The sequence below is a fragment of the Patella vulgata genome, chromosome 1, assembly GCF_932274485.2.
Source record: "Patella vulgata chromosome 1, xgPatVulg1.2, whole genome shotgun sequence".
In the NCBI taxonomy this organism is placed as follows: Eukaryota; Metazoa; Mollusca; class Gastropoda; family Patellidae; genus Patella; species Patella vulgata.
Window position 1 is genome coordinate 51,530,940 of NC_065879.2, and position 18,868 is coordinate 51,549,807.

The window sequence follows — 18,868 nt, forward strand, 5'->3', positions numbered from 1 at the left end:
ATCTGCATCAACCAGCAAAGTTCCGATTTACTCGAGGGGAACAAGAATTCTACCCAATCCAAAATCATCCATTAATAGTAGACCAAGTGCAAAAACCAACCAGATTCAATCAATTAAATCCATTCCAAAATTGTCCTCAAGTTCATTGATCTTTTCAAACGACATCAAGTCAAAATCAGCAATCACATCTTCATGTAAAGTTGGAACTGAAAATATCAAAAATTCTCAAAATACTGTCTCAAATCAGTTTGCTTCCATGACTTCAAAATCTCAACCTGCAAAACCCAGGTTGAAGATAGCAGTAGCTGCCACAAAAGTTTTAGCAGTAAAGAAATTTGAAAATTCTTTGAGAAATCCAAATCTGAATTTGGATAAGCAGAGGACAAAAACAACAGATAAAAAAAGAAGTGAACCTCTGGCAAATAAAATGGGAAATCATTTGAAGAAATCGGCAAACAATTTAACCAAATCTCAAAATGATTTGCTATCATTAAACTCCCAATTAGAAGAAGATTCACAGTCTGTGTGCATTATGAGTGATGGAGAGAGTAACAGCATGGATAACAGTCAACTTCAAGCTGAGTCTGTACCAAATTTTCTCCAGGATTCCAGTGAACAGGTACAAATTAATGATTTATTGTCCAGCAATAATGAAAATCGTAATCAGTCTACCACAAGTGATGGTTTTATCAATGAAATTATTAAAAACGAAGAAACAATTGATTACGAGGATAATGAAAATATTGCTGAGACTGATAATTACAGCGATTTCAAACAACCCGATTGTACAGATGTCAAAATTACAGCCAACATGGGTCAGGCAGCATGTCGAGATACCCGCGTCAAAGATTCTGTTCATGATAAAGCTTCTTCTAGTTACTTCAAGGATGGAGAGGAAAAGATTAAAAACCCAGCTAAAAAATCAGAGAAGGCCTGTGCAGTTAAAAATCAAGAATCTTCAGCAGTCAAGAGTAAGAATCCTGTATCAAAATCTAAATCCAATGGAAAATTTGCCAAAACCAAATGCGACAAAATTTCTACATCAACAACATCATCAAATTTATCGGGTGTAACAAACAGAGAGAAATATACAGAAGATGAAAAATCTACAAAATCCAAGCAGAAGGAAGATAAATCAAGAGAGGTAATACCATGTGGTTTGTATAAAAGTGATGGACAATATCAGCATATCACTGACCTGGTTAAATCACTTTCTGCAGCAGATGAATCACATCAACTTGCCAATTTTTACACTAACCTTGGTCAGAATAACATAAACACTTTACCTGAAGACAATCCAGATTCATACAATACTGATCAGAGTGCAGAACTCTCTCATGTGAACATTGATAAACAAAATGACATATTAATAAATCATTTCGAAAAAGATGATATTGGTGATCGCCAAAACAATATTTTGCAAACTTTAGAATGTGAAAATTTGAAATCTGACAATTTGGATTACCAAAATTTTGGACATTCAGATTCAAACTTATGTGATGAAAGTGAAAGATTAAGTGATGAACATTGTAAGAACCTTGATGTTAATAGTGGACAAAGTGAACACTTAAGTTTATCGGAGAACACTGTAAACAGTCGGTATGGTGTTGATGTCCGTAAAATGGTTGAAATGCATCCAGATGTGAGTTATCGAGGTAGTGATCTAAAAGATGCCTTTTATATTAAAACTTACTATCAACCAGCTGGGATTATACAGGAACTTGAACCATTTATACAGCACAATACAACACTTACATCTCAAAATATCTCAACTGATTGTATCAACAATGGGCACTCGGATCAACAAAATGGACATTCTGGAACAAAAATTGTGACCATGGACTTACCTGTATTAAACAAGGAGGGAAAGCAAAAGGACAAAGTTTTCAAAAAGACAAGTGAAAAAGACCTTATACTGGAATCAGACCATGATATTTCTACAGAAAGAAGCTCTAAATTATTAGAACAAGAAAATGCAGACATTGTAAATAGTGAATTAAGGAATAATGATAAAGATGAAATTAGAATTCCAAGCTCCTCCCATGATAAAGATAAAAGACAGTTTTGTTTGGATGATATTTACAATTCTGATGTGGTTAGATTAATTTATGAAAAAACATGCCAAGATTCCATCGATCATCAAAGACAGCTATTGAGTGATATACTCGATATGTTGCCAAATGAACAGTTTGAGTGTCCTTCCCCTGATGAGTCTTGGTCATCCAGTACAGGTCCTAATGTTACAAATAATGATAACACCAAGTTTGATAGATTATGCACAGTCTTGATTAACCAGACTGATAATAAGCACATATATTCTGCGAAGAATTCCAATAGTTCCTTTGATAATTACCAAGATAGATTAAGTGTAGACTTGAGCATCCAGTCACTAGTAGAGCATGAAGTAGATGTTTTGAAATCTGAGACTGATGTGAAATTAGACTGCAGTAGAGAAGATAAGATGACTTCTGACTCTAAAAACAATTTTGATAAAACAGATAGTGACTTAATAAATAAGCTTATTCATACACCCAAAACTCTGAGAGATGATTTTCTCATGTGTGATGTGCCAAATTTACCGACAGAAACTAACAGTCAACAGATTAGTTGTATTTTATCTTATGTGGACTTCAGAGAAGAAAATGGAGGCGAGGCATTCATAACATCTGGAAATTTTAAAGAAAAAGATTTTATTTCACAGCAAGAATTTTATGACAGTGATGAAGAAAACTTGCAGGAAACTTTATCTAGAGAGGGAGAAATAAAAACCTCAACACCTCGAGGTGAGGGGAGGACTGGCTGCAGTGTGTTTGATGGTAGCGATGAGGGAATAAGCAGTGTTACAACATTTCCTCAAGATATTAACATTACCAACGAAATATCAGGCGCAAAGATAGATGTTAAAAGTCGTGAGTTGATGGATGTAGATTATAACAGTGTTAAGTTTGATACCTCGACAGCTGTGTCTAACAAACTAGAACATGTAAACGGTAAAACTCAAACAGAGAGAGAACAGGAGTACTTCGTCTGCTCGCATGATTACAACAAGACAAATGCTGACTTCACTGAGGTGAGAAATGATAAAACAATATTTTCACATGATTCACAGGAACTGTTTGAAAAAAACTCAAATGAAATACAAGACTTTATTACCTATGAGCAAATTTCTTTCTTGAATTCACAGACTGTTGAACCTTTAGATATTAGCCGGAAACAATTATGTCTGAACAATCAAAACAAAACATTTGGTGAAAATGTTTCGTTTTTACAGCAATGTGATAATCAAGACGGAAGTATAACAAGTGTGAAAACAGACTTTGGATATTTTTGTGATTTGGACAAAAGTTTCAGTTTGCAGTCTAGACATGGAGCCAGTGATAATTCTTTGGATAAAAGTATTGAGGAATCATCAGAAATGTCAACTTCATCGGAAATAGACCATTTTTCAAAAGTTTGTGTGTCATTCTGTCCGACCATGACAAGCTCAGCAGACGATTTAGAGGCACAGACTCGTGAAGCAGCGTGTAGTTTAATGGGAGTGTATCAAGGGAATACAAATGTAAACATGGCTGACAATATGTCTGGTGTAATCAGGGCATATGGAAATTCCTGTGACCCGGTTAATGGTGCTAGGATTCCACTGTCTGCCACTGTTATTTCTGATAATATGGAGAAAAAACTAAACACACCATTAAGCTGTCAAAATTCTGACACCATTAACATAACTGAGAATAATATTGGCAGCTTAAGTGAGATAGGGACCACCAATCAGATGGAACAATACCAGAATAACAAAGTGGTGGAAGAATTCAACAATCGAATTACAAGTAAACACATTACCACACCCACAACAAGAGTCAGTGGTAAATTCTCTAGAACAAACATCAGCAAAAATTCAGTGAACTTTGACAAATCAATGCCTAAAAAGCAACCAGAAAAAATATCAAAATTGGTTTTACGAGATTCAAAGTCTTCGGTTTTAACTGTGAGTTACAATGGCAGCCATATTTCTAGTCACATTCAAGATGGTAAATGTTTTGATAATGCAAAAAACACAAACCTAAATGGTGGAAAAAATTTAGACAACTTGAATTCAACAATGAATGAAGATACAGACTTGTCAGCTCAAAATCGAGATTGTAAATTTTACATCAATGAAGGATTTACATTATCGAGTGCAACGGTAAATAAAATCTTTTCAGACAAAATGTTGGTCCAGGAACAAAATAAAATGGAGGAGAAAGATAAAACACCTAGGAATGACCATACAACAGCTGCTTTCTCTGTTGCAAATTCTGACAGGCTTCAAGATTCTGCAGTGTTTATCTGCAATACCCAGTCACACTCTATTTTATCAGAATCTATGATGAAGAAAAATGAAATTCCAAACCTACAAAATAACTTGATGTCAGAATTCTCTAATTTAAAAGTTCAAACTACAAATATGCAGGCAAATAGTTTATCCAATCATTCTCAAATGAAAATAACTGCAGGATATTCAACTCAACGAGCTGCTTCAAATTGGGGTCGTCTTCGAGCTCAACTACCACAAATTGAATCTACAAAGATGACAAATAATAGCAAGGTCAAAGGTCAACCTACGATAAGTTGCAACTCACCAGAGTTTAATGAGAGAATTGTTCAACTCAGACAATCTGCAGAGAAGTTTGATCAGGCTCGTAATAAACAAATTAAAGGATGCAATTCACCCCAGCTGGAGAGCAGATTCTGTCGTGTGGCAAAGGCAGTTATTGTTAAAAGTAAAGCAAATGTGATGAGTGAAATAGAGCTGGCTGAAATGAAAATTAATCAACACAAAGAATGTTTACCTGTCTTAAGTGTGGACCTTCCTGAAAACTTGGATTTAAATATACCAAAAGACCAAAACATGATCTCAGAAAATCCACCATTAGAAAAACCGGTTGTAAATCAGGACAAGAAATCTAAGACCATCAACAAAACTGAAAGACGGGAATCAACTAAAACCAGGAGCAGTAGTTTTAAACAGAAATCAACAAAAATACAATCTGAGGAAGAGGTGGTGTCAACAAAACATGCAACCTTGACAAAACCTAAAAACGATGAAAGGTTGATGGAAAATAGAGACTCCACTATGACACAGCAAAAAATCAACAATCCATATAAAAGTAATACTTCAACAAGAATCACACCCAGCACCAAAAAATCATGCAAACCCAGTTCAACTTTTTCGCGGAAAATTCCATCAGCAAACAAAGGATCAAATAAATCAACAATTTCTGTCATTGACCAATTGAATAAACCTGAAGTTACATCTGATCACAATGGACAAACCACAGAGATAAATATTGTGGCAATAAATGATGATCAAGTTGCAGAGATGAACAAAATTATCCTGGCAATAAAAGAAGGAGGAGGAAAAGATATTAGTGAGATTCCAGAAGCTGGCAAAACTGATGATGAAAGTAATCAAGCTGAAACTTGCTTAGAAGTTACTTCACTCAGAAGTCAGAATGAAGAAGTGACATCACAAGAGACCGAATTCAATCTAGAAAGAATTTTTCAAACAAATCACCAGGATCACATTATTCCTCAGTCGTTAGAAGAAGACGGCAAATTGAACAGATCAGAAGACCAAATAGTTGATTTATTAATTGATGAAAATAAAATGCATCAAGAAACTGAATCTGAAAACATAATGAATAAAAACAACCAGGTAGATAGAGAAACAGATCATAATCAGTCTGTCAACGATGAACAGAGTAGCAGTCAAACTATTGTTAATGATCAGCCTATTTCGCAAAAAGTTTCTATGATTACACTGATCAAAGCCCCTGTGAAAGCATTCCCTCAGCAACAGCCAAAACCGACTTCCCCCCAGCCACAAATAGCGGAAATACCAGATGTTACATTGCAGAATCAGGACGATTCTTCTGAACTCTCGGAGGATGATCCTGAAATAAAAATGGCAAGATTAAACCGCTTCAAGGCAACAAAAGCTCTGTGGAAAAAAACTATAGGTCAGTTAATAAATAATGCAAAAACTCCTGAAAGCCCAGAGAAAGATCAGGGAGAGACTGACACTTCCAGGAATAAACTGAGTCCAGGAAGAGATAAGATTTTAACCATCAGGAGAAGTTTGAATGAAAGACTTACAACACCGATTATGTCCCCTATTCCAACACGGAAATATCTGTGGGTGAAAGGCGAAGGTGGAATATGGAAAAAAGAATACTGTGATTCCCCACAAGATGGATCTCTTTCACCATGTCCTGGATATTCACATCCACAATCTGTATCACCCTGTCCTTTCCGATCACCTTCACCTTCCAGTTTCTTAAAAGATGTTCGTCCTGATTTTTCATCAGACAAGATTTCAGATGTGAAAAATGTAAGGAAAACCTTAAAAAGCCCTTCAAATATTAGTAATGCTACTGACCATGCCCAAACAGAATGCAGTCTATTAGTGGCTCCAGAAATAATTCTTAACGGAGAAGACAGCACATTAACTGCTTCAAAACCAGACATGATCCATGGTCTAGGAATAATAACTGATGAAGAAGAAATTACTACAGAAGAGAAGAAATTAAGTCAAGTTAAGGAAATGACATCTGAAAATGAGGAAGGAAGAACTTTGGAACTAGGAGGAAAACCATCAGAAATTACGAAGCTTAATTTGAAAATTACAGAGAGGAATCTTGAATTTGAAGAGAAATTGATAGAGATCACAGAGAAAAATGCACAAGATGATTTAGATGTGGAGACATCAGACGAATTTGAAATTGAGCCTGTTTACGAAAACATTGGAGCAAGTATGAAGATGGTAATTAAAAACAAAAACATGGAATTGGCAATAGGTGAGATTCCTGAAAACCACAAGACCAAAAATGACCCCAAAAACCTCACAGAGAGATCTAATAATAGAACATCAGGAATGTTAATTTCAGATGTTATCTCAAATACAAATATTTCACTGAATGAAAACATGAATATTAACACCTGCTGTGATCCCCATCTATGTCATGATGTCGTGTCTACACATGTCGTTTTTCATGGGAGTAAAACATCAAATATAAATCACACTGAAATACAACATGTTTCAAATACTGAACTTCAAAATAAAAATATTATGCAAAAAGTCATGAAAGATGAATATAGTAGCTCTGATGAAGTGTGTTGCAAAGATAAGATTTTAGACCCAAATAATCAAAAACAGGATTTAGCAAAAATTCCTGACTTTCAAAATAACATTGTTCATAGACCAAACATTTTACAGATGCAAAAGTTAAATTCTAACTTTGAAACAGGGTCAGTAGAAATCAAAGGTCGTGAGAAAACTCATGACAAAGGCTTTCAATCTAACGATGTTTGGCAAGGAAGTGTGGAGTATATTCTTGAAAGTCCTGTTGTCTGTAAGTTACCTGAAACAAAGGAAACAAGGATTTCTGAAACATCCATTGATCATCATTTCACAGAACTGAAAGTTGTCTCCCCTGATCAGGAAAATGTTACTCAACAAAATGGTACTTGCATGTCAAATTCATCCACATATCGTGAAACCATAGCAGCACAAAATGTGGTGGTTCCAAGACGGATGAAAAAACAAGTGAAATCTAAAAATTTGAAACTGTTGACAGAAGGTGCCGTTCGTTGTCCATCATTAGTTTTAGAAGAATCGTATTCAGATGAGGAATTACTGGATCACGAGGATTCTAAACTCAGGAAATGTGTTGTAAAATTTGATTCATGTAAAAGTGTTTATTTGGATAATAGCAGTAGTTTCCGCCAAGAAGAAAGTTCAGAGAAAGGGCAGCAATGTCATTCTGTACCTGAAACAGAAAATGGGAAGGTAAGACCAAAATTTTATTTTTATAGTGCTGAGGCTGCATTCTCAATCTTGACTATACTTAATCATTGAAAAATATCTTGAAAGTTATTCACTGATTAAATCTATAAGTGGAATTTATTTTAATGTTTGCTGTATTAAGATAAATGTACAGTATGCACTTGATCTGTAAATTCTGATATATAAGTAATTCTATAAATTCCAAATATTTGTAGCAGTGGAATTTTTTATTCTTGTAGCCTTCTAATAGAAAAGCATTTTAAACTCATGATACTTTTGATAATAAACACGGATATTCAGATATAAATTACATCATAATTATAATAAAATTTTTATACGCCCACATGGAAATGTGGTCATATATTGCCGTTGCCTCCGCCCGTCGTGCACAATTTCTTGTGAACACTCTACAGAATACATTTATTATCTGATCAGTTTGAAATTGATATATATTGTTAACATTAGTGAGACAAAGAAGCCTATTTAATTTCAACAATTTCAATAAATTGCTTCAAGAGTTACGGTTCTTGTTTCACGTTGTTGAACATTGTGAATGCTCTAACAACAAAAGTTGTCATCTGTTCTGTATTAAATTTACATGCATTATTTAAATTAGTAAAACGAAGAAGCCTATGGAACTTCAGCAATTGCCGTTAATAACTTCTAGAGTTATGGCCCTTGTTTTACTTGTTGAACCTTGTGAACACTCTATTGACAAAAGTGATCAATCATCCCATCTGTATGAAATTTATATGCATTATTTGATCACTAAATCAAAAAAGCCTATTGAATTTCAACAATTTCCATTCATTACTTCTCCAGTTATGTTGAACTGTGTGAGTGCTCCATTGAAAAAAGTTATGTATGAAATTTATATATGCATATAGATCACTAAAATGAAAAAGTATATTGAATTTCAACAACTTCTGTTAATTTCTTCTAGAGTTATGCCCCTTGTTTCACTTTGTTAAACCCTTTCTGAAGACTCTAACTCTAATGACAAAAATTATCATCCGATCTGTATTAAATTTAAATGCTTTATTGAGATTAGTAAAACAAAGACGCCTGTTGAATTAAAGCAATTTCTGTTAATAACTAATACAGTTATTGCCCTTGTTTCACTTGTTGAACTTTGTGAACATTCCTTCTGTATGAAATGGATATCGGTGTCTTGTAAATGCTTCTATTACCTACAAAATAGAAATAATTTCTCCTAATTCCAAAATATTGGGTGAATAAAAAATATTTAGAAATTGTTTCCAAAAGTATTCTTTATAATTCACAGAAATTTCATGTATAGATAAATACTTTATGTATCTGATTTCCATATCATATCATTGCAGTCTACATGTATATATTGTAATCTTGTTCCTTCCAATATTAAGAGATAGAACTAACAATGCCATTTACATAATTTGACCTTTTGATAAGAATCCATCTGGAAGTAATTGATGGAATAGGTGATTGACATTTCATTAAATTCTTGATTATGTGAGAGAATGCTTTAGGGATCAGCTCTAACAAGGGTGTAAGAACTGGCAGAAATTGCTACGGTATATGACTCCAATTGTTGAAATAAATGCCCTGTATAGCGATTTAGATGCCGCCTGTTGTAGTGTAATAAAGGTATCCAAATAAACCGCTGATGTTCTTGAAGAATTAATGAGTGGATATAGAGTGTCGTCTGTTAAGGAAAATGTGCTTAGAAATCGATTTTTGTTGCACCCCCCCTGGGTCTAAAAAATGTTGCCATTTTCTTATAATACAAGGTTTCTAGTGATGGAAAATCCATATTCCCACCTTCAGATATTGCCAGTTTTTAAAATATTACCCATTTACCCAGGGTCTCGGTCAATTTATCATGCTTATCTAACATGACTTTGACGTCGTGATTTTGGATGATAAAATTACTGCCGGTGAATGATTTTTTTCGTGTGTACTGCCAAAATGCATAGCAACATTCGAAAAAAAAAATTATGGAAATATCTCAATTTGTATTTGCACAGGACCAATAATAAACGCCCACAAAGCAGTAATGTTGCACATCGTAGCATGTTTTTGTCTATTTATGAAAATACAGCGTCATTGTATTGATATTGAATTGTATTTATTATCAGAAATCATACATAAATTTGATAATTGCATAGACATATTTGATTTCAACCAAAAAAACAATGCATAAACGTGATATTTCAAATAGGGGTCCCAGGTAAAAAGGTATAAGGGGAGATAACTCGTATCATAAATGTCCTATAAATATTGAACAAAGACCAAATTTCCCCCTTGGCAACTCACCCTATCACCAAACAAAGAATGAAAACAAATTTAAAACATTAATCTTTTATTTAATGACTAGTATTAAAGGTTTAAATAGATATAAATTAAGCCTGTGTATTGCAATTTACAATTACATTTCAATATCAATATTTTTTTTAAAATACAGAAAACCTTTTTTTAATTTTTAATAACTGTTATATCAATAATTTATTTAAATCTTGCTGTAACAGTTGTGCAATAATTAATGCTTAAATAGTGAGAATGTAAAATATAAAAACATATAAAACAAACAGTTAAACAAAGTACTAAAATCAACAAATGGAAAAGTATTTACACATTTATTTATCTTAAGATATATTGTTTGGGTTTTTTTTAAAGATATAAATCATGCCTGTGTATTGTAATTAAAAACAACATTTCAAAAATTAATTCACATAAATCATATCCACTGAATGTTGTTTTATTGCACGCTGACACTGCTATCTGGTTATTTTGCACCAATCCACTTGCAATGGCAGATAATTCGCCTACATATTAGTAGTACAGTAGGACAAACCGGAATACCCCTGCATACTCCCACACCTTGTCATTGAGAAGAGGATTCAAACCGTTGAGCCCATTAATGACAGACCAATTGGCTAAATCGCCCCCACCCCCAAAGGACAAAACCATTGTACAGAAATAACAAATTATTACCGGTAGTTTGAAATGTCGACTTGTTCAATGTCCTTTGCCATCTTAATAAACATATCTAATAACTTGGCCATTCACAGAATTTCTTTGTTGAAAATAATTTTTTTTCTAATCACATCTTCACAAAATATATCAAAGGTTGTCTCATATGCAGACACCTCTGAAGACCTGAAAAATTAAGTTCATAGTTACTACACGTACAAGGAAATCCCATCCTATGTGATATTTCCATTTAAGATTTAACGATCAATCGCATGTATTGGCCTATGGTCGATTAAGAAAAACAAACATATTAATACACTTTAAACTTATCATATCACAAACAAGTCTTGACAGTACAAAAGTGCTAGTAAAAAATGTTCACACATTCTTAGAACGGATGTACTTTGTTTTAGTGCATTTGGACACCACAATCTGGTCATTTTGTGCCAATTCACTTGCCATCAAAGATACCAGCACTACTTATACTATAGAGTAAATCGCCTACTCCCACACCTTGTCATTGAGGTCGCTGATAATGGGATTCGAACTCAAGTCCATTGATGACAGACCTTTTTGTAACCACTTGGCTATATAAATCCCTTCCCACCCACTAGTTGCCTATGTAGGCCTATGATATAAAATAGATATAACAACAAGCCACAAGGACACAACAACTACTACAAGTATGAAATAAACTTACCCTGACGACTGAACTGTGGGTTTTCTTGTTAGGAATCGAACATAATCCTTGTAGCATTGTAGATGGTACACAGTCTTTATCTCTGATGTGCCTGAGAATGGTTTCATCTTCTTTCTTAATTGCTGCTTCTCGAAGTCACTCTAAAAAGATAAGAAAAATTGTAAATATCATGGATATGATGACAGACTGATAGATAACACCTATCGGCCACCTGACCACTCTCCCCAATAAAGGCCTTTTACGACACGCTGAGGAGGGGCGATGGACCTATTCCACTACCTAACACTGGGCATAGCCAGGAAAGGAGGGTGGGGGGGACAATATTAAATCACAACGGTTGAACAAATAATAAAAACTCACCCCCATCTTTAGTTTCTGCTAAAACCAGTTTATCAGAGAAAGTCTTATTCTGACACCTGTAGAACAAAGGTACTTTTTTGCAGATAATGCACACAGGAGACAAGACATGTCCTCTTGTAAATATTGCTCTTCTGTTTTCAAATATTATTATCGCAGGTGGACAGCTTGGGTGGTTGATGATTTAGTGGCGGCTGATCGCAAACCTTTCTAGACGTGGATTGACTCTCATCACTCGTTTGCTTCTCACCAGACTGTAATGCAACTCTTTTAGTAGCTCCTTCAATCTTTGTTCTGTCTGTGAATCTCGAATAACACTTGGAATGATAGCCATAAACCGGTAGTGCATCATCTTTATTCCCTATAAATACAAACATACTCCTAATATTATTGCACACATAAACAAAATAAGCAAATTAGAACCTGAGAGAAGAATTTAGGTGCAACAAATATCCATAATAACAATTACTTTTCTTTTATGAAAAACAATAAGACACTGCCACCTGTTTGCACTTGATTTGTGAAAAGACACTTAGACAATCTGGGGTTAATAAAATAAAACCAAAGGCTAGCGTGAATGCTATCGATTTTAAAACAAACCTATCTATGAACTATATAACGAGACTATACAAATGAATGTCAACAAACATTATTATTATTTATCGTAACTTGCACACAGCAATGTCAACAAACAAGAAATATTATATACGGACGTAAGCTCCCGTTGCGTTGTACTGTCCCGAGCATTTGTCATGAGCACAGGTGTCTATAAAATTTAATCTGCCTATCATTAAGAATTTAATTTAAAATGTAAACAACAAAAAATTTTGTGTTTCGCGAAAAAATAAAACGGGGACTCTACTTTCAATTTTAGTATGATTTAGTTGATAAACTTACCCTCAAATACATCTTAATATTGTTGGCACAATTTTAGCTCGTTTCCATCAAGATTAGTCCATTCTTTTAAACTTAAAACAACCTTATTCCAACTGGTATCTGTAAATTTAATCAGCTTTCCACAATCTTTGTCTACGAGGTGAATAGGGCACTTCATCGTCTCAAAGTAAACACGCCAACTCAGACTCGCCTTTTGACCTGTGAACTTGAGGTCAAATTGGCGCGTAATATTATCTAGAGTGTTTTTGATTGGTTGTTTGTGTTAATGATATGCATAAGGAGTAAATAGTGGTTGATAAACTTCATGGCGCTAACAGAAAGTAATTCAAACTTGCGATGACTCGTTTATAAAAACTGGAACATTCTAGAAGCGGGAAGGCGTTTTTTTATCCATATAAATTCACATTTTACTTATGTGTGACTTTACAACTAAACCCATATTATAGAATTTTTTTGAAACGATAGCTATTGACAGATGACACTCTAATAAACTGTACTAACTTTAGTAACGGATCTTATCAGCTCTGTTCTCTATCCGTTACTATCCGTTAATATGAAAATAAGGCTTTTCCCCCACCTGGGTTCAAAGGCTATTTTGGAATCCTTACCATCTATTTTTCACTGTGATTCTTCTTTAATCACCAAAAGGAATCATTTCTTGTCACATCCGACACAAATTTATAATAATCCAACACTATTTTCATGTAGAATTGTTTGATACAAAAACACAAACAAGATTAGTATTTAATTTTAACAAGCGGTTGCCATGCAAGATACGCCCACATTTTGCAAGCTAAATAAAAGCAATTTTTTGTACAATCAGGGGACATAATCCAGGTTCAATATGCACAAATATCAAAAGTAATCGAAATCTCTGGGATATAAACAATTTTATATCTAGACGTCACAATTTTTATCCGATTTCGATGAAACTTAGAATATATGTTTATATCCGAAAGATCTTGGTTCCTGTTGATACTCGTGTATATCGGACCATAGCTTCCTGGATTATGGCCCCTGATTGTACAAAAAATGAAATTTTTTATACGAACACATTTCAATGTGGTCATATATTGCCATCAGACCATCGGTCCGTCCAACGGTCCTGCGTCCACAATTGCTTGTGGAGGCTCTAGAGGCTAAAGTTAATATCTGATTGACTTTCAATTTATACACAGTATTAACAGTCATTAGACGAAGAAGCCTATTGATTTCCGATAATTACTGCCAGAGTTATGACCCTTGATCACTTTGAAAAATCTTGTGGACGCTCTAGAGGCTAAAGTTACTATCCATCTGATAGACTAATAGTAAGTGCAGGGGGACTGCACCACACATAATTTACACAAAAACAAATATACGGACAAGACATATTACGCAGAACTCACAAACAAACGCACAATTCAAATAAATTGAATGGATCCGGGGGCTAGCCGTAAGCGTCCACTGCGCTGTCCAGGCCTGTAGTGACACAGACTTCACTCAAATTTGAAAACAATCAGGAATAAAACCCAGAGAAACCATTGTGTAATGCCAGCATGAGTCATGATCTGCTATATGTTACAAGAAATATGAATGTAAGCATATTGTAGTAAAATTTAACTATACGTAGTCTAAAACTAAATGTTCTAAGTCAATTAAAAAACGTTTTAGTATTAGCATTCAATAGAATAGAGGCATATTGAACACAGTAGGGTAAATGTTCCACCCTAAAATATATATGATAAATCTAATCTGTAAAATTTCAAAGAGCATATTTCAAACACATTTTATCATACATATACGAACATATACTTCTAGCTAAATTTGTTCACATTTAAATAATTCTGTGCATATACATAAGTATATTGTATATTCATAAACCTTCTACCTCCTTTATATGTGCCTTTGTATACCTTACATCATTCCACCTAAACTGATGAGAGAGCACACTTGAGTTTGGGACAAACCTGTTTTCTAATGTACATCATGAAAACCTTGTAAAATTGTTTGATAAGATAAGTATAATCTTAAATCCAGGTTAAAAATGTTAATCAATCAATCAAAGCATCGTATACTGGCCATTGTAGTATAATTTAAAATGTACAGCCACTGAAGCTCGCAAATTGGCCCTTCCAACTTTGGATGTATGTAGTACCAGCTTGTCTCCCTAAATTGCTATCAACTTTCGATTTTCGGCTCCACTTCGTTTAAAGATATATGAATTTAGACGCAACGTCATGTGTAGCACCCGATAGCTTTTAAAAAGGAAAGATAACGCTGTATCCATCAAAATTTGATTTGTAAACAATTCCAATGAAAGTCCAAAACAGTCCCTTGCTCTTTCGCTACACGTGCTCACTCCGTGACCTCTATCACCGTCAAAATTACCGTTATAACGTTGTCTTAACTTAAAACCAACAGCAAAATCCCACACCCGAAAAAGTAGCACAAAAAGTATAATTGCTGTGACATGATATAGGTAACACTATCTTGTAAATAAACCCAGATATCCGAATATTATAACTATTATCACCATCAACATTATTCTATTATATGCATTTATAAATAATATACAATATATAATGTCTTGATATATTAAGCAGTATTATAATCCGATTAACTATCTTTACCCTGATCTCCCCACACCCTGACCGCCCCCCCCCCCCACACACACCCTGACCCCCCCCCCATCCTGACCACACCTTGAGATATATTAGTTACATATCCCATGAACGTGACCATTACTCGCTTTGTCACTTACAAAAGCTTTACTATCTGTTGACACTAACTTAGTCCATCCTATCAATATCAATTTTCACCCTTATATTGATCAATAGTTGCTTTCTGTTTAAAGTACTCCATATGTCTGTTGTGACCCCCCTACACCCTTGTAAATATTTGTTAACATTTTTTGTCTTGTACCTTTATTTTGTATATTTTTCTTCTAAATGTAAAACACATTGTATACTTTTGATCACATTTTTCCTGGAGGTAATACATCCCTTGGTAAAGTTTTATTTCATCTTAACTTATTGTCATCGTATTATTGATTATTTCTTATATTATTATCGGTGTCGATGCCAGGCCTACATCACACATTGTAAATTTATATTATCTGCAGGAAATACAACTATGTCGATAACCAGTTATTTTAATCCAAACACTATCACTTAATATTTAAATATATAACGCTAAACGATATAGTTTGTACTTCTTACAGATACTTAATAACTTTTAGTCTTACGAAGACCTGCTTATCTTTTAATATTAACCTTTTAACATTGTGCGGGGATATCCACCCAAATCCGGGACCTGATAAATTTTCGATTCTGCATTTAAATGTGCGAAGCATTAAACACAAAATTGACGAAATAACGGTAGAATTAAAAGATTTCGATATACTAACTTTTTCTGAGACATGGCTAAATAATAACACACCTTTAGATATTTTGAGCATACACGGTTATCATCGACCCGTATTATTGAATCGCGAAGACGGTAGGGGTGGCGGGGTTGCAATTTATATTAAATCAAACCTATATTTTAAACCACGTTATGAACTTATCATTAAAAAACTCGAGGCGATTTGGGTAGAGGTGCATTTCAGAAACAAAAAGTTTTTAATAGGTTCATTTTATCGTCAACCTTCAGCTTCCATTGATTATTGGGACCTCGTAGAAGAAAGTTTTAATGCAACTCGTGATTTTGTTGACTATAATATTATTATTTTAGGAGATTTTAACGTTGATTTTCTTGCTATTAAAAATAGCAGACTACATAATCTGATAAACACTTTTAACTTCTCTCAAGTTGTAAAACACCCAACACGTGTTCAGCCGAACTCTAAATCATTGATCGACCTTGCTATCGTGAGTTGTCCTGATTACGTGAGTAGTGTTGATGTGAGGGATTCTGGCTTAAGTGACCATAGCCCGATAGTTTTACATTTCAATTTTAACAAGCTAAAACCCCATTGTTTTAATAGGACCATTTGGAATTACAAGAATATGAACGTTATAGGGCTAAACGAATTTATAAATAACTTTGACTGGGATAGTACTTTTAACTCTATTGCTTGTCCACATGAATTAACTTTAAATGTTTCAAAAATTTTATTAAGTGGTATTAAATCATTTGTTCCAAATAAGGTTATAGTATGTCGACCCAAGGATCCCTTATGGATAAATGCGCATCTTAGAAAACTGATAAGGCAAAGAAATAGAATTCATAAAAAGGCTAAACTTTCAAACGATTCGAACCATTGGTACTTATTTAGACAAAAACGAAATTTAGTAACAAACGAAATCCGAAAATCCAAAAAAGCCTACTTAGATAAAATTGATAGATTAATAGACGAAAATAACTTTAATGAATCAAAATGGTGGTCTTTGATAAAAAACGTTTCTTTAAATAATGGAAATTCTGAATACAAACTACCGCCACTTAAATCGAAAGATACTGTCTATTTCGAAAATGTTGATAAGGCAAATCTCATGAACGATTACTTTGTATCCCAGTCAGTAACAGACTCTAAATCGTCCAATGATCTCCCTTTTGTTACAACGTACAACACGATTATAAACGACCTCTCTGTAAATCCATATGACGTTAAACTTACACTACTCTCTCTAAAAATGAAAACATCCTGTGGTCCTGACAACATCAATAATATTATTCTGAAAACCGTAGCCAATTCTTTTAGTAATCCCCTATCCAAACTTTTTAACATTTTAATAGAAAATTGTATTTTCCCAAACTGCTGGAAAGAAGCTAATATAGTTCCGATATATAAGAAAGGCGATATTCATGATTGTTCTAATTATAGGCCTATATCTCTTCTCAGCTCGATTGGAAAAGTATTTGAAAAAATTGTATACAAACATATTTTTAATTTTACTCTACGCCACAATCTTATAACCCCTTTACAGTCGGGCTTTCAACCAAATAATTCTTCCGTTTACCAATTGATTGAAATGTATGATTATATATGTAGAGCCATCGACAATGGACATGAAGTCAAATCCATCTTTTTTGATATAAGTAAAGCATTTGATCGTGTTTGGCACGAGGGCATTTTGCATAAACTAAATTCGGTAGGTATCAGAAATAATACTCTAAAATTAATCGAAAATTATTTATCTAATCGAAAACAAAAGGTGCTAATTGGTGGCCAGAGTTCTTCTCTTCAAAATATTACCTCTGGGGTACCCCAGGGTTCCATTTTAGGTCCGTTACTATTCCTTATTTACATAAATGATATTGTAAATGACATTGAATCTAATATACGCTTGTTCGCTGACGACACTTCTCTTTTTTTAATAATAAATAACCCTAAAGATGCACAAGCCATTCTAAATAGAGATATTGAAAAGATATTTCAATGGTCAATTAAATGGAAGGTGGATTTTAACCCATCAAAAACTGTAAGTTTAACCTTTTCAAGAAAATTATCACCCTCAATCTTTAAATTATCGCTAAACAACTCAGATATAAACGATGAAATAAGCCATAAACATTTAGGCCTTCTTTTCAGTAAGTCGTGTAACTGGGATATGCATATAGATTACCTTACGTCGAAAATAAGCAAACTGATAAATTATCTGCGAAGTTTTAAATACCGTCTAAAACGAAAAACATTAGAAACTATATATAAGTCATTCATTCTTCCAATTTTCGATTATGCAGATTGTGTATGGAATAACTGTTCTAAAGACAAATCAACCCAACTTGAAAAACTCCAACTCGACGCCTTGCGTACTATAACCGGTCTTCCACGTGGTACCTCTCATAATATACTTTATACGGAAACCGGAATATGCCAGCTTCAACTAAGACGCTATCAACATAAAATGATACTTTTCTACAAAATTTTAAATGGACTAGTTCCTAAATATCTAACCGATATAATCCCACCTCTTGTATCCGCCGACCAACCCTACCGTCTTCGTAACTCAAACCAAATTAAGCAAATAAACTGTAGAACATTACTATACCAGAATTCTTTTTTTCCTTCCTCTGTTAAACAGTGGAATGATCTAAGTCATCAAATAAAAAATTCCAAAACTATTTCTGAATTCAAAACTAAATTAAAATCAGGCATGCGCTTAATCGAAACAAATGCTCAAGACATCTACAGATAATACATTGTAAACTAC

General features: G+C 33.9%; 1 protein-coding gene and 1 long non-coding RNA gene across 6 annotated transcripts in view; one reads left to right on the forward strand and one right to left on the reverse strand.

The window, feature by feature from the left end:
• Nucleotides 1–1,436: 1,436 nt before the first annotated feature.
• Nucleotides 1,437–18,868, forward strand: part of LOC126830100 (rho guanine nucleotide exchange factor 9) — a 313,984-nt gene continuing 296,552 nt past the window's right edge. For 3 of the 5 annotated variants that reach the window (XM_050560380.2, XM_050560383.2, XM_050560390.2), the window contains exon 1: nucleotides 1,441–7,828. In XM_050560380.2, coding sequence (XP_050416337.2) covers nucleotides 1,622–7,828 — 6,207 coding nt within the window. In that variant the 5' untranslated portion in view covers nucleotides 1,441–1,621. Of the gene's footprint in view, nucleotides 7,829–18,868 lie in introns of all 5 variants that reach the window. The other 2 variants (XM_056102552.1, XM_050560388.2) reach the window with 2 other exon arrangements.
• Nucleotides 9,958–15,309, reverse strand: LOC126830698 (uncharacterized). The gene is made up of 3 exons (XR_007683926.2): nucleotides 11,838–15,309; nucleotides 11,478–11,617; nucleotides 9,958–10,963 (listed from the first exon to the last, which is right to left on the reverse strand). It is a non-coding gene; the product is annotated as an uncharacterized LOC126830698 (long non-coding RNA).